This window comes from Callorhinchus milii, unplaced genomic scaffold, assembly GCF_018977255.1.
Source record: "Callorhinchus milii isolate IMCB2004 unplaced genomic scaffold, IMCB_Cmil_1.0 Scaffold1, whole genome shotgun sequence".
NCBI classification, from domain to species: Eukaryota; Metazoa; Chordata; class Chondrichthyes; order Chimaeriformes; family Callorhinchidae; genus Callorhinchus; species Callorhinchus milii.
The window spans coordinates 84,268,321-84,289,667 of record NW_024704742.1 but is presented as its reverse complement, the minus strand read 5'-3'; the positions used below and the strand labels follow the sequence as shown (position 1 = coordinate 84,289,667).

The 21,347-nt window shown below is 42.3% G+C and overlaps 1 protein-coding gene across 4 annotated transcripts in view; it reads left to right on the top strand.

Moving 5' to 3' along the window:
• The first annotated feature begins 9,408 nt into the window (after window positions 1-9,408).
• The window catches only part of LOC103187153 (muscle, skeletal, receptor tyrosine kinase), a 75,482-nt gene continuing 63,543 nt past the window's right edge, over window positions 9,409-21,347 (top strand). For all 4 annotated transcript variants that reach the window (XM_042332636.1, XM_042332632.1, XM_042332628.1 and 1 more), the window contains exons 1-4: window positions 9,409-9,613; window positions 14,581-14,707; window positions 17,229-17,380; window positions 19,154-19,281. In XM_042332636.1, the coding sequence (XP_042188570.1) occupies window positions 9,529-9,613; window positions 14,581-14,707; window positions 17,229-17,380; window positions 19,154-19,281 (492 nt within the window). In that variant the 5' untranslated portion in view covers window positions 9,409-9,528. The remainder of the gene's footprint in view (window positions 9,614-14,580; window positions 14,708-17,228; window positions 17,381-19,153; window positions 19,282-21,347) is intronic.

Genomic DNA, 21,347 nt, shown 5'->3' with positions numbered 1-21,347 from the left:
ACATTCAGCTATAAAACTAATTTTCACATAGGCAAATGCCATTGTATCTCATTAAGACAATTCATTCTGGTTCGACTCTTATTACAATAACCAGCTCAGTCCCCATAGTTGTACAACAAAAGGAAGTGCAAAGACTTTGGGCTCAAACCAACCATTTTCAGGAACAGTTTTAAATCGTAATTTTATATCATAATTCGCTAGCACCTTTCACTTCAGGGGACGTCTGAAAATGCTTCACAAGATATAATCTGTAGTATAGTGAGTTTGTATTGTGTAGATGAACACGACAGCTTTGAGATCAAATGCTTTGAGATGTCCTCCTGATGTAAAAGGAGTTGCATCAAATGCAAAGATCATTATTATCGGCTGAGAATAACCAGAGCCAACTGTAACTAGGGCACATTTTCACAAATATGACCCTTTCTCGTTACTGGAAGCACAAAAGGACTTCTGAGTTATTTTTCTGTGTGCTTTGCCAGAGACTGTCACAAGCTCCAGCAATACATTTTCAGCAAGGCAAAGATTAGCTCTGCACTTGTGAACGTTGAGTTGCAGTTGTATCAGCACCAGTATTTTTGGTTTAGCTTTTAGACTAGATCTCTACCAGTTGCAAGCATAGCTAAGTTTCCTTTAAGATTCCTGCTCTTACTTATTTCAGCTTTACTAGACTGTGCTATATTTTTGCTTGAATGTGCTTTGGAAGTCATTACATATGAAATTTGGGAACTGAATATATTGCAACAACTGACCTACATCAAGGTACATCTCTCTTGACCGAGTATATTGACTTGCTTTTCTCAGCAGATCATTTTGTTGACAACCTTCTACTAAACAAACCAGAAGTGACATCATGAACAACGACAAATTGCATTTATATAGCACTCTTCATACAGGACAGTGTCTCAGAGCGTTTAACGGAGCAGAGTTTGACATCGAGCGGGGGGAGGGAAGAGGTGACCGTAAGCATGGACGAAGAGGAAAGTCTTCAAGCTTGATCTGAAAAATGGGAAGGGTGGGGGGTCAAGGCAGAGGAATTGGGGGAGAGAGTTCCAAAGTTTCAGGGCATAGTGGCTGAAAGCACGGCTGCCGATGGTGGAGAAGATGAGGGACGAGCAGGGGCCAGAACCAGCAAAGCTGTTACCTATTCTGAGAAGAATTTTAGGTGCAGGTTGGCAAGAACCAAAGCTTGGGGACCCCATATTGGGGTTTAACCAGCTAAAACCGTGAAACTTGCCATTGGGAGCTCTGTTTGGCAAGCCCTTTGGATTGCAGGATTAATAGGAGACCAGTGGGAACAATCTCTGCCCACAGTAACCGCTGTGCCCTGCAAGTCCTGCTGATGAGCCTATCATCAGCAGTGTCCAAGAGTATTGTGACCCCTCCTGGCTTGGGAATCAGACTACCGATATCACCACAGAGACATGATTTGATTCCAACATTTTATTGCCAAACTTGTCATCTTGGAGCCAGCTCAACATCAAGACAATCTCACGTACCTTCCTCTCCCGCCACCCCAAACCCCCTCCAAGAGGATAGACTTTGCTTCAACAATGGAAGCCTCCAAAGTCTCACAACTCTTTTTAAACGCGTATAATTGTTTTCTTAAAAAATAAATGTTGATGTACAATCTCCACGAGTTTGTATATCAACACAGCTCTAGCACAGTCAGTGCCTCTAAAATCCCTCAGTTGTTCTGCTTTCTCCTCCTTAGCACATTAAAAAAGGTCACAAGTTTAATTCAGAGCTGGGTTGTGAGACCGCTAACCTCTGATCTCAGTTCTTCCCTTTTCGCAATAGCTGTTAGCTGTCCAAGACTGTGTGGGACACATTCTATATACTACATTTGACAAAACTCAGCTTGAGTGCCAGTGAACTGTCAGCTGGTGGATATCTTCATAAACACCATTATTGCAAGGCAGCTGGAATTCTGTCGAGATTTGTATTTTTTTCCCTCCCTGACAACATAGCTCATCTTTGCATGCATGCACAATGTCAAGGAATCCGCTATGTAAGTGATTCTCAAATACGTAAATATTTTACAGACAAAGCAAGATATAAGAGTAAACTGTCTTAAATCATAACTGATACCACGGAGCTGATTTGGCATAACACTTGGGGCATATCAATTCAAAGATTCAGGCTAGGTTTAGACTGTTTGTGGGACTCTGCTGTGCACAATTGGCTGCTGTGTTTTGCCCACAAAATTATACAGTTAATTCACTTTACAGTATATTCTGTGAAGCGTTTTGAAACGTCTCAAAGACATGGTTAGGGCTATGTCAAATGCAAGGATTATTATTATTAGGTTTAGAGCAGCTTGCTTCATCACAGTATTGTCAGTGAGATCCACTTCAACATGTCCAAATAACTTTGCAGTAAAACATTTATTGTAAGACTTTATCTCATCTCCCTTCGTCCATGAATTCAGTCAATACTGAGTTCAATTCTGAGAAAGTGCTGTGTGGCTCCTCAGATAAGATGTTCAAACCAGTGTCCCACCTGCCTGTTCTTCATATGGACATTAAAGATCTCACAACACTGCTTGAAAGGATGACATTTTTCCCGGAGGCCTGGCCAACAATCCTCTGGATAAATTCTTTGTTTACCTCATGGCTATTTGTGGACTCGGGTGTGTGTGTGTGAAATGTTTGCTGTGTATGCCTACAATAAAAAGACAGACACTAAACTTGAAAATCATTACTCTAATGCAATGTTTTGTGATTATCTTCTATACTAATAAAAATGACAATGTCTGTCTGCACTTCAAGAAGGATCTCAATAATCGATTGATGTAGAGACATGATTTATACCTCATCAGAAAGGTCTTGCATCTGGGAGTGATATGGTATTTTTTTTCAGGTATCTCCTATCGATCACAAGTTATTTTCAATTTTGCACTTTTTGGTGCAGTTACACCTGGTGGTTGCCAAGTCAAAGTGATTTCCTTGGCATCGTCCATCACAGAGCACCTACATGTGTATGCATGCACTGCAGTTACACCTGGTGGCCGCACAGGCTGATCGTAGCGCTGTGACATTCTGCGTCACAAGCACGCACGTAGCCAAATGGCGGGAACAAAATAATGAACACAGACGAAGATAAATCACGGCAACAACAAAATTACATTTTTAAAGCACTAAGTCTGCCCACTGAATCCTTCCCACAGAAGTCCTCCCACAGGAGTCCTCCCAGATGAGAAGAGATAAACATGAAATGTCTGTCTGTGTGTCTTTCTGTGTGTCAATTACATTCCATATTATATCCGTTGGTCAGAAGTGTAGCTGCAACAGGTACAGCTAGTAGTTCTCTAAAAATGCATGTTTCGCTTTATCTGCAGCATTCATAAATTGAACACTGGATCTCTTAGGTCCCCTCTGAGATGTTTCTTTCAAGACTGAAGAGTCATAGCTTGTCTAATTGTTACTCGTAGCCCCGTCCTCAAAAGCTGGGAATCATCCTCATTTGCTGTCCTCTGCAAGTGTTTCCTTCAATCGTTCGTTCCCTCCCTGCCTCCCTTCCTTCATAACAATGTTTGTTTCTCCTTATATCAGTAAGCTTTCTTTGTGCATGTGTATAGATTGATTGAGTTATAGTTTTAATCGGGTATCACTTTTTCTGCTGAAGAGTCTAAATACTGGATTACAACAACAACAACTTGCATTCATATAGCTCCCCTCACATAAGGTTGCGTCCCAGAACGTTTGACTGCAGCGGAGCACAACTCCAAACTGGGGGAAGGTGACCATAGAGGAACGTCCTCAGGCACAATCTGAAGATGGGGAAGAAAGGGGCAAGGTGAAAGGATAGAGGAAGAGTGTTCCAGAGTTTTGGGGTGAAGTGGCTGAAAACGTGGCCACCAATGGTGGAACAGAGGGCACAAGGGACATGCAGGAGGCCGGAGCCAGTCAAGAGAAGCAGTGGGTGGTGGATTGGGGAATAATCAGGTCAGAGAGGTAGGGAGATGCCAAGACATGAAGGGATTTGAAAATGTGTGAGGATCTTGAAATCAATCCATTTGGCAATAAAGAACCAGTGGAGCCTGGTCCGAACTGGTGTGATGGCGGTTTTGAAGTTTAGTGCAGGTGAGTATGTGGGCAGCAGAGTTTGGGATCAGTTGGATCTTGTGCATGGTGGAGCTGGGGAGACTGGTGAGGAGGGCATTTGAATAGTCAAGGCGGGAGGTAACGAACAAATGGATGAGTGTTTTGGCTCCGTCTGGGAAAGGTTTTGTCAGAGGCGGGCAATGTGGCGGAGGTGGAGAAGGCAATCCTGGTCGGAGACGGGTTGTGGAGTACATTGCTGCTTCTATTTTCCTCAGCTGCCATTGGCCACATTGTTCGGAAAGAGGACAATTTACACCTGCCTCCCACAGCCTCAGCACAATGGTACAATTTGGGATATTCCCAAGATTAAAACTCTACTTTTAGAGCTAAAAATGGTGTCTCGGCACCACGGATAACCAGTTATCACAATAACTGGTCATCAAACATTTCAAATTTTACTTCTATATTATTTCAACTCCAGACACGGGAAGTTCCATGTGTAGGTGGCATATATGGAACTCTCAGTTTGGTTTGGATACTCTTAAGCACAGATATGGGTTTACACATGTATCAGACTGACTAAAAAAAAAATTTCATCTGGTCAGTCTCATAAACATTTTGAATCGAAAGCTATATCGGATAGTATACCTGGATTTCCAAAAGGATCTCGAGAAAGTACCACACGAGGACTTTTGTGCAAATCAGTATCAAAGTAAGATGCCAATACCTCTCCCCAAAAGCTGCTGAAACCCTGGTCCATGCATTTGTCACCTCTCGGCTGGACTACTCTAACGCCCTCCTCGCCGGTCTCCCATCCATCACTATCCATAAAATCCAAATCATTCAAAACTCTGCCGCCCGCATTCTCACCCACACGAAACTCCGCTCCCCGATCACCCCAGTCCTTGCCAGACTGCACTGGCTGCCTGTCCCAGAGAGGATCGACTTCAAGATCCTCACCCTTGTATTCAAGTCCCTGCACTCCTCTGCACCTCCCTACCTCTCTGACCTCCTCTCTCCTCAAAACAGTACCCATTGCCTCTGTTCCTCTGGGTCTCCGCCACGTCCCCTGAGTCCTCCGCTCCACCCTCGGTGGCTGTGTCTTCAGCCACTATGCCCCGAGGTTCTGGAACTGCCTTCCTCACTCCTTCGTCTCATCCCCTCCCTTCCCATTTTCAGGTCTCTGCTGAAGATCTTTCTTTTCGACCGCGCCTTTGGTCACTTTCCTCTCCCTCCCCCTGGCTTGGTCCTGGGCTCCATGACTGTAAAGCGCCCTGAGACGCCATCCAGCTTGGAGGGCGCTATATAAATCCAAGTTGTTGTTGTTGTTGTGAGATATGGAATTAATTGGATTTGTAACTAGTTATTGGGAATTTGTGAGGAGTACAACAACAACTTACATTATTCTAGCACTCTTCATGTGGGGCAGTGTCTCAGAGTGCTTAATAGTGGTGAAGCCTGATGCGAAGCCGGGAGGGGAGAGAGGAAGTAACCATAAGTACAGTGGAAGAAGAAGGTCTTCAGTCATGATCTGAGGGAGGTGGCAAGGCGGAGGGATTGGGGGAGAGAATTCCAACCTAGTACAGAAATTAAGGATGCTAAATTGAAGTGGGATTAGGTGTTGAGTAAGGTTTTACAGGTGTCAGTGCTGTGACCTCACTGGCCCTTGTGTATGTAAACAATCTGACCTCCCTTGCTTTTGTATATGTAACAACCTGGAATTGGATTCGGTGCAAGATAGTTCGATTTGTATATGGTACCAAGCTAGGGGGAGCTGTTGATTCAGTTAAGATCTTGCAGTCAACTAGTAAGTTAATTTCAATATAGATGAATGCAAGGTACAGTGGAGCCTCATTATAACATGGTCGTTGGGATCCACAAAACCCTAACCCTATAACAAGGCTTGATAGCTGTTTTCACTACACAACGAACAATTAATTTGCTTTATGCACTCAGGCCTATTCCTGTGCTAAAGGAAAAATGACTGATTTTCACATCATCGGGTCACCGTTAACATCACTTCCTATTTGCTGCACATGCGCAAATCATTTCCATGATTTGTTGACCCATAAATTAGCCATTTTGTTTTGCTAAATGGCTGACTTCCAGGTCATCGGGTCACTGTGTCTTCACTTTCTGCTTTGCACATGTGCATCAAACAGGAAGTGATATCTGTAGTGATGTAAAAACCTGGAAGTCCAACATTTTAGTGTAAAAGCCAGCTGGTGTGTGGAAAGCAAACAGCTGTACTCAGACACAATGAACTGGGTCCACAGAGCAACCAAGTTATATCCAAATTCACACTTTCAAGAAGTGAGTTATAACTGGGCTAAACTGTATTAGATATTCCAAGTAAGAGGCACACTTGTTCTAAGGATGGGATTGCCAAGGCAAAATTTGAAAGAGATCATGGGTGGCAATTTACACACTACTTACTATGTCGAAACAAAGCAGCACTTAACAAAGCAGCAGGATGCTGGGCTACATTGTCAAATCAGTTGAGCTCAGAAGCTCAAAATTGTTCATGGTCTTTAAGGTTAAGACCATTGCCTTAATATTTAAGATTGTGCAGAATGTTTTGGAAAATTCTTGAATTCAGGATTCATTTGGTAGCTGAGACTGAATTAATGTGTTTCTAAAATTGAACATGGAATTCAACCATGTGAAATGATCCCCTATGTTAGAGGAGTGAACTGTGAGGAGCAATGTCTTAGGAGCTATGGCTATTCAGCGATGAGAAGAAATGTCTCAGAGCAGATCTTATCGAGATACACAGATGTTAAATGGGATAGAGAAATTAAACTCAGAGCAATAATCACCAAAGCAGAAGTACACGAGGTCACAGGATTGTGCAGGACAATTTGAACACAGATACTAAGTATTTCTTTACAGAGGGATACCAGAAAGGATGGTTCAGAGCAGGACACAAGACTCACTTAAAAATAGATTGATGCCATAACAGGAGGGTGGTATAGTTGATAACTTAGAAGGATGAGACCAATGAGTCAAATAACCTTTTTCATCCGATCTATTCGTGTGATCTTGAAGAGAGAAAAAAAAACTCCATATAAAAAAGGATAGTAAAATCCTGTGAAGCGCTTTGAGACTTCCGGACAACCTAATAAGGCATTATATCAAATGCAACTGTTAATATTATTATTTGGATTTTCTATGAATACACTCGGACAGAGTTGAAATGCATCTGATACACAGATCAACTTTACTATATATAATAAACAATCCTTGCATTTGATATAGTTCCTCAAAGACTTCTGTACAGTACAATGACTGTACATTTTGTAGGCAAACACGGCAGCCAATTTGCACACAGCAATGTCCTGAAGTCATGAAGTGAATGACAAACTTTATTTGGGGAATTGTTGGCCAGGACACTCACTTGTTGGCAGAAACTCACTTGAGTTTTCGAATAGTAACATAGGATCTTCAATATTCATTTGAACAATGGCATTTCCAGCAAAGGGGGCTCCCCAGCACTGCATAGGAATATCAGCCTAGACTATGTGAGCGTAAAGTCTTAAACAACAACAACTTGGATTTATATCGCGCTCTCCACGCCGGACGGTATCCCAGAGCGCTTAAAGTGGAACTTGAGCCCACAACCTTCTGACTCAGATTCGAGCGTATTACCAACTGAGCCAGGATATTTAACATGACACATTTAATAATTATTGGTTAAAAAAAATACTGTTATATGTCTTGCTCATTTGTCTCTCGTCTCTGTGAACTTATTAACAAACTATAGGTTAGTTAAGATGAAAAGTTAACAGGACTCTCGTTCCTGGGGCCTGAAATTCCAGCTTTAACACTAGTGACTTTGAATTTCTTCTAAACTGGCTCTCAAGTTAAGAAATTCTGCACAATAATAATAATAATCCTTACATTTGATATAGTGCCTTATCACAATGTTAAGACGTTTCAAAGCACTACACAGAGTATATTGGAAAGTGAATTGACTGTATTTTGTGGGCGATACGCGGCAGCCAAATGCACACAGCAGTGTCCCACAAACAGTCATGGATTGAGTGACCAGATTTTTTTTGAGGTATTACGACCCCCGGAAAAACGATCCACCAATCAGCTCATAACCGGGTTCTTACGAACTGCTACGTAAACAGAGGCATGTGGAGTAAGGAAATGTGCCTAAGTTTTCGCCCTGCCCAGGAATCTAATCCAGGTAAGATTTTAATGTAAGATTTTAAGATAGCCTTAACGTACACTTTTGGTTCTCTAATCATTATCCAGTTACATCTGCTGAAGGTGCTAAAGACAGGAGCTGACGAGCTGTAACCCTTCACCACCCCCATTCCCCCCTCCGCTTCCCAGCCTGGTGCTGTTCACTGGGAAGGCTTTCACATGAAGAATGCTGTCCTGGAGTGTGCCTGGTATCCAGGATACATAGGGAAAAGAAACACTCGGGCGGGCAGGAGCAGTAAAAATATTGGTGAGTGAAACCTGCATCAAATAAGGTACTGCATTTTAATCTGGTGGTCTGATCGCATCTATTCTGGGTCAGATCACCACCTTGTGGGTTCATTTATAAACTCAAATGTCAATTCAATTGTGTGGAACACTCAAGACTTTCCGCACTGTCAGTACACTGCCGGAACTATAGGTTAATTCTCAGTGAAATAGATGCTGTTGACCCTTACATAAACAAATAGCCAGTATCACGGATGCCCAACCAAATAGCTGTAAAGGCTCTGAAATCAAACCTTATAAAGTGATATGATAAACAAATGCGGCAACAATTTTAGTTTGCTGAGGTGTGAGGCTTGTTGGAATGGGAGGTTTGCTGAGGTGTGAAATTTGTTGAGATGTGAGAGGTTCGCTGAAATGAATTTTCCCGAGTCATAGATATTCTAGTGGGAGAAGCATCCACTTATATGGGGGGAGGGGGAAGGGAGACACAATGTCATCTCCCCCAGTAAATCTCACAGCCAGAACATTCCCTGCTTAAAATAAATCCATTAGCACCATTAATCAGGCAACAGGTGGAAAGTCCTTTCAAAAAGTGTGAGATCCAATGAAAAAATACATTGCAAACAAAAGCTAATGCACGGTGAGCAGTGCTGATTGATAGCAGCCAGTCGCACCCCTGTGAGCAAGATGTTGTATGGAAGTTTAATGCTTGCAATTGTTGAAGAACAATGTCCTATCTTCTTGGAAATGTAGCAAAGCCTATTGTTGTCCCTGGTCTACAGTAGGCTAAAGGAGAACTTCACTTTCTCTTGTTACAGAAGGCAGAAGGCTTTAACACCACCAGATGGCTGGATAAGGAACATCTGCTCACGTCCATCACCACCAGTCTTAGTCTTTTCAAAATTCCTATTTATACTTAGATCCGCTACGGCCTCCATTGGGGTCTGCTAGAGAGGGCTGAGAAGTTAACATCTACAAACCATTTTAGTGTAGAATACAAAGGAAACCCTGGCTTATTTGTTTGGAAAGTTGGACTAATCTCACCATGAGACCTTCCTCAATTGACATTCCACTTCTGGTGATCTTCGTTGCAACAGCCGGGAGCTCTTTTGATGGGACGCTTCTTAAAGGTTTGCTTCAATCATTCAATTCTTTTTGTGAACAAATTGCCATATGTGTGTGTGAGCGTCCGATTCATGTTTGTTGCTCTGTCGACTGGCTTTAAACTGCTTGAAGTGGTGGTTTAACCGTTTGTTAGCAAGTCTAATTTAAACAAAACACACAGATCTAAAACAGCCCAAGGCCTCCAGCAGGCAAAACATCCTGCGAAGCATTTTATAGTGTTGTCTTGTTTATACTATACGTGTTTTACTAAGAGAAAAGACAGACAGTATTCATTTACGACTGAGGCAATTATAAATTCGTATATGTTGGAGTTACATATAGTTTTAAACTCAACATTGATTATCAACACACATAATAATTATAATAGTTCTCCAAAATGTATCAGCCACAACAAACCCAAATACTCAGTGCCCAACTCAGCACGTTGAAAAAGGAACTTTTTCTAACATTTTGGGATAGAAAGCTAAACTGAAGGGTTTTGAACAAGAAGTAGTGTGAGAGGAGCTTACATTTAGCTTTAAAATAATACTCCTTGTTGCATTTGGTACAGTACCTTTCACATCAAATGGAAACACCTCAACACACCTCAGAAGCTTTACAGTAAAGTGGAGTGACTGTGCGTATTTTGTAGGCAAACATGGCAGCCAGTCTATGCACAGCAATGTCCCACATACAGTACGAAGTGAATGCCCAATTCTATTTGAGGGATTGTTGGTCAGGACACCTGTAGAAAACTCCTTTCTTTTTTTTGAACAGTGGATTTTTAATATCCACTTGAACAGGCAGACAGCGCCTCGATTTAACATCTAATCCAAAGGATGGCACCGCTGACAATGCACACACCCCTAACACCCTAAATATTAATATATATATATTGTCCCTAAAGGCAATAGTTTTAAAGAATAAAGTGGTCGTGAGAACAACAACAAGATTACATTTGTATAGCACCTTTCACGTCGGGAGGACGTCCCAAGGCGCTGGAGAGTGTACAGCATTTCAGACCCGAGCTGGGGTTGGGGGGAGAAGGGAGGGGAGGGGAAGGGGGGTGGCCTTTGACATGGTCGAAGAGGAGGGTCTTGAGGCGGGACTTGAAGGAGGCTAAGGAGGGGGCGAGACGGAGTGACTGGGGGATGGAATTCCAGAGGTTGGGGGCAGAGTGGTTGAAGGCTCTCCCGCCAATGGTCAAGGGACATGAAGCAGACTGGAGTTGGCTGAGTGGAGGGAACGGGCGGGTTGGTATGGGGTTAGGAGGTTGCAGAGGTAGGGTGGGGCGAGGCCATGGAGGGCTTTGTAGGTGAGGACCAGGATCTTGAACTGGATCCTCTGAAAGATAGATTATTTGTTGGGTGGGGTGGTGGTGGGCAGTGACTATGACATAATTTTCAAAGATATGATTCTGAAGAATAGGGAGAGATTGATGATGTCAAAGCCTTGGGACGTGCTCCCGACGTGAAAGGCGCTATATAAGTATTTGTGGTTGGCCAGCATGGGGCCAAAGAAGGGATAATTGGTTTCACAAGATCTGGGTTGCTATAGAGTCAAGGGAGCAAGTGATAGACTTAATTTGGGAGATGAGGGAGAGACAGGGGTGAAAACATGCAGGAAAAGGGGTGGGGACAGGACAAGAGGGTCTGGGGAAGGTGGGTAGTGGGGGAGCAGGGAGAAATGGAGGAGGATTAGACAACTGAACGGTGACAATTTGGGACACCAGGAAGCCTATGAGCACCTTGTATTGGGACAGTGAAATACCTAAACAATCAGAGTAAGACCACTTAGCAAAGATAGCAAAGATTTTGCACACTAATAAAGTTCAGTTCAATGTGAACCTGTTACCAAATATTTTGATTTGTCAAAAAACATTTGAGAATAAAATCAAATTAATTGATCCAGGTTATTAACATTATGTGTTTACCCCAGGAGCAGAGCAGTCTCCTTCTCTGCAGTTCAACACCATCAAGAACGAACTTGAATTATACTTCCTGCTGTACATCACATCAAATGCAGGCTGTGATAAGAAATACCCAACTTTGATGTTTTGAGAGTGTGTGCCTGCCTTGGCAGAACACCAGAATTGGATCTTATCATTTTAATGTTATTAAAGAGATGGTTGCAATAAAGTAGTCCATTAGGCAACCTGAGAACTTTAAATGAACAACAGCCAGCACAGTGCCAATTTCACTTACTGAGTTTATTTACCAAGCAGTAATTAGGAACTTGGTTGTTAGGCGATTGGTGGATCACTTTCCGGGGGTAATATTCCATTCAAAAATAATAATAATTTGGTCACTCAATCCATGACTGTTCGTGGGATACTTCTGTGTGCAATTGACTGCCGCGGTATGCCAACAAAATATACAGTCAATCCACTTTACAGTATATCCTGTGAAGCACTTTGAGACGTTTCAATGACGTGATAAGGTGCTATATCAAATATTATTATTTCCTTTCACATTATTGTCCCTCAGTCAACCTTACCTGCTCTTCCTCCACTTCTGATGTTCACATTCTTATCTCTCGCTCTCTCTATCTCTTCCTTGCACAAATCTCTCAAGTGTCTTCTTCCCTCCTGTCCCATTATGCATCAGAATTCTGACAAGGAGGGATTTTCTCACTGGCTATGCCTTATCCCCAGGAGCTCCCTTTACACTCTGAGTTGGATTCGCAATCTACACCAGTCCCATTAGACCTACCAATCCCATTCAACCCATCAATCTCAGTCCCCCCACTCATCTAAACTCTACCCAGTTAAAGCAATGAGAGCAGATTGGGGGTGCAGCTTTTAAATTGGGTACTATGCTATGTGTACAAACCTTACTCAAGTCTTACTTGGTTCATCTTGAGCCACAGTCCAGCATAGCTGGCAACTTGAGAGAGAGTTGGGATGATTTTTAACAAATATATATGGCTGGAAAGAAATAACTAACTTGTTTTCTTGATCCAATATCTTAAAATGCTTTTGGGTTCTCCAACCTCTTGTGTGCCAAGGGTCAGATGTCATATTTTCTCGACTTTTAAGCACTCTGAGACACTACCCTGCATGGAGCGGGTTATATATGTTCAAGTTGTTGTTGACTTAGCAGACAATTAATTGTCTTAGTCTTAAGTGTAAACACTGTGTTTCTCTTTAACCAGAGCTCCAATATGAATTTCAAATTTAGTAGTGACAAGTCAGAGAAAGCACTCTATTAGGCCTAATGCAATGTTTGGATTTACCGTGTGTTATTGTAGAAAATATTCTTTCACAAATGTATAAGCTTGCAAACATAGAACACATCTTCAGTGCAAAGCCATTTAATTCAGAAAAATGATTCTTAGGAACAATTTTCCAGAAGTTTCGTGAATCTCATTTTTCCTTGAGTGGAAGAAAGAATTCTGCAGTTCACACATCTCCATCTGAAGATATTTTGGTTACTGCTCAATCAACACTTTCATTGGATTTTTGAATAGTTGAATAGTTGGATGCTGGACCTCAAACCCTCAAAATCAGCAAATCTGACCCTGAACTCATCCAATAGCTTTGTTATGATTTCTGAAAAGCTGTGAAAATCAGCCTCAGCAAGTTCCTTGCAAGATGGAAAATGGATGAGGTTGTTCTGTAAGAGGGATGTGTTCAACAGTTCTAGCTTTAAGCAGAACCCGTCAACATGCCCCATAAGGTGCAAAATATTCCGATTTCTACCTTGTAGCCAAAGATTGAGAATGTTGAGATGGCGTGTTATGTCTGTTAAGAAAGCCAATGAACACAAGGAGGTTGCATCTTCCAAATCCCCTTCAAACTGTGTGGTATTGCTCTTTACATGTTCCTTAAGAAATGAAAGTACCTCCTTCCTAAGTGCAAAAAAATTGCAAAAGGCATTTGTGTGCACTCAGCCAAAGCTCTTGTGAATAGAGGGGTAAATCACCATATTCTGCATCTAATTCTTTGAGGAAGTTTATGTTCTTTCTGTGCTTGATTTCCTCCACGTGATCACTTGATATTGATCACTTTGATGACACTGGTCATCACATTCCTCATTTTCACTGATTTTCCGCAAAGGGATTCTTGGTGTACGATGCAGTGGAGGGTAGATCATTGAATTCCATTTTGTTTCAGCAAACCAACCAAATCGTTCTTACAGCCGATCATTGATTCAGCACCATCCGTCATAATGCAGCAACACTTGTAAAATCCACTGTATTTACTGACAGTTTAAGAAAGAACCTTGTAAATGTCGAACCCCTTTTTTTTTACCAGTTTTCAAAGGAATTATCTTAAATAATTTGTCATGCAGAGCAAAAATTTCATCAATGGTTGTGATGAAAATTAATAACTGATTGATATCAGATTATGGGAACAGAACTCACATTTTTTGACTTGGAAGCAAGAGTCATACAAAATGAAGCAAGCTAACACTCGGAGGCTAAATAGAGCAGTAAATATCACATGTTTTGTTACAAGATACAAAAGCCAGAGTGGATTTTAAGCCAGCAGCACCACCTGAACTGAAGTAATATTGACTTTTGCTCCACTCTGTAACTGTTTAAATGTCATCTCAACCTCCCTCAGTGTGCTTTGCCTTGTAACATACGTCAACCTATGTAAAACTAACTCTCTGGGTGTCAGAAGCTTTGTTGTGTGAAGCTTTTCCGTGCCACAGATTTTAATGCAAGCCATTTGCCTGTAATCAGTAGAAGTAACCAGCTTACTGTAATATCTCCAAGTCAAATATTATGACTTAAGCATGCAATAGGATCGCGTGTTAGGTTTAATAATGGTGACATCCTCTCTGCTACGCATGGTGTTCCACGTTTGGGCTTGTTTGAACTGCATTTAAAAAAAGGTTTCCCAGATTTGTTACACGTGGGCTTCCCCACAGAGAGGAAATATCATCGGAAGGAAGGGACAACAAGATTAAATCAATAAACGTGGATTTACTTGAGCCCCTTAAAATTATTATTGCTGCATTTTGTGAACGTGCATGTGATTTTGCAGCTCCTCAGATCACCAGTCCTCTGGAGACAGTGGATGCACTGGTGGAAGAGGAAGCCACCTTCCTGTGTGCAGTGGATTCCCATCCACCAGCTGAGATCATTTGGACGCGCAATAACATTCCTATAAGGTAAGCACACATACACACACACAGAGCGGCAAACTTAGAGAGAATTGGAATTGGGCTTCTATCATAGTTATCATAGTGTAGCTTTGACTACCCATTCGGTCGGGTGAGCTGGAGCTGTGGCCCAGCAAAACAGTGGTGGAATGTGTTTGTTCATTGTTCATGCCAGGAGAAGATTGTGGGTGTTATGTTTTTAAACTATCATTTTTGATCCATTTATTCCACTCTGCTATTCAGGCCCCTCCCTGCTGCATCCTCTCGCCACGTAGGATAGAGCTGTACATCCATGCTTCCCACATGGAAAACTTCACTGTGGCAATATTGGAGGCAGTCAAAGAGGAATGAAGTAACATTACACATTATCAGTGTATAAATTGAGGCTCGTAAATGTGTAATTTATCATATTATTGATAAAGGCAGGGAACAAGATGAGCTTTACAGGTTGCAATTTTCACCCCTTTAAGTATTTTATTTAGGAAATCAACTTTTTTATTATTGTCTGCCCTCATAGTCAACTCACCACTGCTCTGTGGATCCCAGGCAGAGCCCAGCTTCAACCATCCCCACCTACACGCACCCCACCTCCCCGCCCCCATCCCCAACCAACCTGTGCTGTGGGAGTTCATTGCATCAAGGTTAAGGTGAAGTGAAACTCAATTGGTTTCAGTATCCCTGGGTCACAATCATAGTCATTGCCCTCGGTGTCTCTGGGTCAGAAACACTATCATTGCCCTCAGTATCTATGAATCACAAACATATTATTGTCCCTGGGTTATTCATTCTCAGTGTCCTTGTTGTGTCCCAGTGTGTGTGTGAACAATGTAAGTAAGGGAAGATTAAGAGTGAAATGATGTGTGAAAAATGGTCTTTCAGATCACTGGGTCACTATGAGATCACTTCCTGCTCACTGGAACTTCCAACTCTTCCCTCCATAAACTGCAGATTATTCAGAACTCTACAGCCCGTGTCCTCTCCTGCACCAGGCTTCGGAACCTATCAACCCCGTTCTTGCCCGGCTTCACTAGCTCCCCATTCCTCAGAAAATTGAGTGCAAAGCCCTTGTTCTTATCTTCAAGGCCCTCCACGGTCTTGCTCCCCTCTACCTCTCTAACCTCATAACTCCATATCAGCCTGTCTGCTCCCTCCGCTCGGCGGACACCGGCCTGCATTTTCTGCCCCACCAATGCCGGTTGAGTATTCAACATCTCCGCCCCCACACTCTGAAACTCTATCCCGCAATCCCTCCACCTCACCCCCTCTCTTGCCTCCTTCAAGTTCCGTCGGAAGAATTTCCTCTTCGACCATGCCTTCGGCCCCACTCCCACCCATCCTACCCTCCTCCGCTTCTGACCCCAACTCTCAGCTCGGGTCCAAAACCTCTGATTATCCAGCGCCCTGGGACATCTTTCCAACTTGAAGAGCACTGTACAAGTGTAATTTGTTGTTGTTGTTGTATGCAGGAAGTGACAGAAACATCGCTTCCTGCTGATCCTCATCCTCACCTACAAGGCCATTTACGGCCTTGCTCCCTCCTACCTCTCTGACCTACTATCCCCTACTTACCTGCCCGTACCCTCCGTTCCTCTGGCTCCGATCTGCTCCACATCCCCCGCCCCAACCACCCTACCATCGGTGGCCGGGCCTTCAGCCTCTCAGCCCCGAGGCTCTGGAACTATCCCCCAATGCCTTCGCCGCCTCCTCCCTTTCCTCCTTCAAGGCCGGTCTCAAGACCTTTCTCTTTGACCGTGCCTTCAGCTCCCCTCTCGACTCTCTACCCCCTCCTCGCTCCCTCCCTTCCCTCCCCTCACCCTGACCATTTCCCCCCTGCTCGGGTCCTGACCCAACTGTACAGCGCCTTGGGACGTCCTCCCGACATGAAAGGCGCTCTAGAAATTGAATCTTGTTGTTGTTGATAGTGAGCATGAGGAAGTGAAGTCAGCAATTTTCTTGTGTCGGAAGTGTATTGTATGTAGAAACTGTAGGTCCACAGGTAACCCAATCAAAAGTGAACCCATGCTCTAGTGAGGCATTCAATATTGGGGATGTCCTGAAATTCTTGTTCAGAGTGAAATTGTTTGTTGCATATGCTTTTTTGGTAAGATATAAGCATTTAAGTTCGTTGATCCCTCACCTCCCAGTGTAAAAGTGAGTGACGCGGATGAGGAAGGACCCCATTTTGATCCGCAGTCGGTGCTGAATTGGTTGAGTTCAGCAGGGGTGCTACCATACCTCAGTGATGCTACCCTGGAAGTGGATTAAACAAACCATTGCTACCCAGTGACTTCTACTGAAAATTGTCCATGTGGGAATATTGCATGAAGTTGCTGACACTCCGTGTCTGGGCTCACACATTAAAATACTGAGTGAGGTATTGACGGGTGACTGATGCCTCTGGAACCAGACTTTTAAAAACTGAACATAGATCTACAACTTTCTGCACTTGATTCTAAACTGCACGCACTTTTCTGTGTGATTGTTAAATCGTTTGATGAATAAATCCATTGGTTTGCCCCTTCTTTCGCAGGCCGTTTGACACACGCTACAGCACAACAGAGAAAGGGCAGATTTTAACCATTCTCAGTGTTGAAGACACAGACAATGGTGTGTACTGTTGTACTGCCAACAATGGTATCGGGAGCCCTGTGCAAAGCTGCGGGGCTTTACAGGTCAAAATGAGTAAGTCTCACACCATTGTTTACTTACTTCAACCAATTCCAACAACAATAGGTTTGCACAACACAGTCAACGCTTCATCCTGTGTACTTAATAATAATAATCCTTGCATTTGGTACAGCGCCTTATCATGCCATCAAGAGTCACAAAGCATTTCACAGAGCATTTCACTATACTGTTAAATATAGTGACAATGCATTTTGTGGTGAAACCCAGCAGCCAATTTGTCCACAGTAATGTCCTACAAACAGACTTCATGAAGTGAATGATCAGTTCTATCTGGGGGAGAAGCTCTCTTCTCTCTTGAAACACTACCATAGGATTATTAATGTCCGCCTAAACAGACAGACAGAATCTTGGGTTTAACATCCCATCCAAAGATGACGCCTCTGACAATGCACTGCATTGGAGTGTCAGCTTAGACTGGGAGCTCAAAGTCCCAATGTGTGGCTTGAGCCCACAATCTTCGGACTCAGAGGCAAGACTGCTAGAATGGAAAATGGGCAGGTGGAGAGAAAGAGTGGCAGGGAGAGAGAAAGAAAGACTGACACAGCATGGAATTATGGTGACAGTACAACTTTTAATTGAACAAAAGTTTAGTTAGTGCTGCAGTCAATTTGTATTTTGTTTGATGTCCAATTATTCACACTGGTTGATTTCTTGCAATGCTGGTGGTCTCCATTTGTGTGGATAATTGGCTTTCAATTGTGTCAACAATTATGTTCATCAATAAATGAACTACTTTTGATAGTCTCTTACTCGTTTACTTGAGTTTTCAAAGTTCCAAAATAAATCCAAATTTGCACCAATTTTATCCAGTGTTTCCTGTATGAAATCCGACCCCCCCCCATCGATTTTCTCCCTTTTTTGTCATAAAACAAAGTTTGGGAGTCCTGTAGCTCAGTGGTTAGAGCACTTGTCTCACAAGCGAGCGACCTGGGTTCGATTCTCGGCAGGTCGAAATGTTGGGCAAGTTTCCTTCCTCCACACTCCTCTGTTTACCTAGCAGTGAGTAGGAACCCAGTTGTTAGTTGATTGGCAGATCGCATTTCTGGGGATAATAATCTCAAAAAAAATTGGTCACTTCAATCTACGACTGTGTGTGGGACACTGCTGTGTACAATTGGCTGCCGCGTTTTACCCACAAATGCAGTCAGTTCATTTTACAGTATATTCTGTGAAGCACATTAAGACATCTAGAAGATGTGAAATGCGCTATATCAAATGCAATAATTATTATTATAAAAAATAGACTCTTTAAAAACCCCCCGAAAAAACTGATTTTTTATTTTGTGGATAAAAATAACTATAATAGCCCTTAAACATGTTTATTTGTTTAAAATGTTTCCTGGTATCCTAACTATAATGCATAATAATAATAATCCTTGCATTTGATATAGCGCTTTTCACGTCGGGTGGACGTCCCAAAGCGCTTCACAGAACACACTGTAAAGTGAATTGACTGTATATTTGTGGGCGAACGCAGCAGCCAATTGCGCACAGCAATGTCCCACAAACAGTCGTAGATTGAAAATGACCAATTTATTATTGTTTTGGGTTTTTTGGAGGGATTATTATTAGGTGTGTGGAGTAAGGAAACTTGCCCAAGGTTTTGCGCTGCCTGGAATTGAACTCAGGTCTCTCGTTTGCAAAGCGAGTGCTCTAACCACTGAGCTACAGAACTCTACTGGAAATATTACAGGAAATATTAGTTGCAGTGACAGGGGGAATCTATAGCCCCAGCCCAGTGACACTTTTTTTACCTCATGTTCTTAGAACCAAAAATCACTCGACCACCTACTGATGTGAAAGTGCTGCTGGGTTCAAAGGTTGTGCTACCGTGTGGTACGATGGGAAATCCAAAACCAGTGATTTCATGGATCAAGGATGAGGCTGCACTGAAGGTAAGCAAATAAGCAACTTCCACAGATCTCAAAATACACACTCGACCCAGATGTTGAGCAGGTGAAAAATAATCTGATTGACATGCTTAATTCGGATCGTCTTTGTTTCAGACCACCCTTTGCATGGGGATCCTCTTCTATATTGGCCAAACTCTGTAATCATTTTGATTCCCATTGTTACACTTGCTTTTGGTGTTGAGCCTTGTCTCCTGAGGCTACCAATGTATCTCCATTGTGCCAAACTACATTTAAGGTTATCCTGGCTGCGGAAATCAGGGAGCTCTGAAGCTCAGAGCATCAATACAATGTACTGTCACATACCCATCAAAGGGGAGAGATTATAATAATATGATCTTTGCAGTTGATATATCTCCTTGTTGGAAGTATCTCAAAGAGCTTCACAAACATTCACCTTATGATGAAGTGACTGTGTATCTGTAGGCGAGAGCAGTTTCCAATATGTGGATTGAATGGCACAGCAATGTCCTACAGACAGTCATGAAATGAGTCCAAATTTTATCTGGGGAACTGTTGGCCAGGACATTGGAAGAAACTGGATGGGGGAAGGATTTCATCGGGGTCAAGATTTACTCTATTGATGTAGCGCTAAGAGTTCAAAGTCCCAACTCGTGGTTTAATCACACAGCTTTCTGAGTCAGAGGTGAGAGTGCTACCAAGTGAGCTAGCCTGACAAATTGTACTTGGGCTTATATTTGCTCCAGTTATGTAGCATTTTTAGAGCTTCCAGAATTAAGCATTTTTTTTAAATGTAGTTTGAATTGTGAAGACAGTTTTCTTTAAGTTTCTCATAAGAACTGCAGAAAAATGATTTCAAAGCTAAGACTGAATTCAACAATTTACCAAATTCTGGATGCTCTAAAATGTTACATCAATAGAATAAATCTTAACCTGCGTGACATCCCCTCCCAGTATTGTTACATTGGATGCTCGGACACCCAGATGTAGTGGTGATAGTGTTGGTGCTCTGATACCACAGAGTCTGGTTTCAAGCTAGAATAATGCACTCAATGTAGGCAAAGGGAAAAGGAGGGAGTTAATACAATTATTTTTATACAGACTGTGGAATATTTTATTGTAAATGGCCCTTGAAGCTGATCCCATGGCAGCAATTTGACAGGAGATTGGATACATACTTGAGGAAACATAATACAAATATTTAAGGGCTGACAAAGGGAATAGAGTAGATCAATCGCTCCAGTTGGACACTTCGCAGCACCAAAGATACAATGAACCAAATGACCTTCTTCAATGCTATAAACATTCTAAGAGATGCAATTGATTATTTATTGTTTCACAGTGGAACAATAGCCCTTCCACAACAAGGGTAGCCAAGAAAAAGAATGCAAACCTGGCCAGTTCGACTGGATTTAACTCAGAAACAGTGTTACCCCCACCTCCCCAACTCCAAAAACAGTTCAAGGTTTTTACTTTTACATGAACTGCAAAGAACCACAGTCAATTTTGAGCAGTTTACTAAGATTGATTTAACTGCACAAACATCCAAAACTATTTATATCATTGTAAAGACTAGGTATATTAATAATTTGTATCACTTGTGTGGGAGAAACAGACCACTGAATACATTTTTCTCTTGTAATAGTCTGTCGGTGCACGATTTATCAATGTCAACAGCTGGAACTAATTTCCTTCTCCCTTTGGCTCCAAAAGCTGCCTTCAGGTAATGCTCAGAGAATATATTAATAGTTTCAATCCTTGCCTGGATTTCTATCACTGTGGCAAACTGGGGCTGTAACTATAAATGTATTTTAAAATAAATAATATGGGAAGGAAATGAAATGAGTAAGGGTGTTCCTGTTACTGTCGGCTTGCAGTAGGGCTGCGTAAGGGCACTGGTAATATTAATTTACATTCTTGTTAATACCAAGAGAGTTATGCTTTCAAGGAGATAGAAACTTAAAGTAACTCCAGGATACAATAAAACACTATCTAGCCATAAATTTAATCTCCACCAACAGGATGTTAATATATAAGGAAGTAAATAGACTGGGAATGCCGGAAAGGTGAAATAGAATCAGGAAATGATG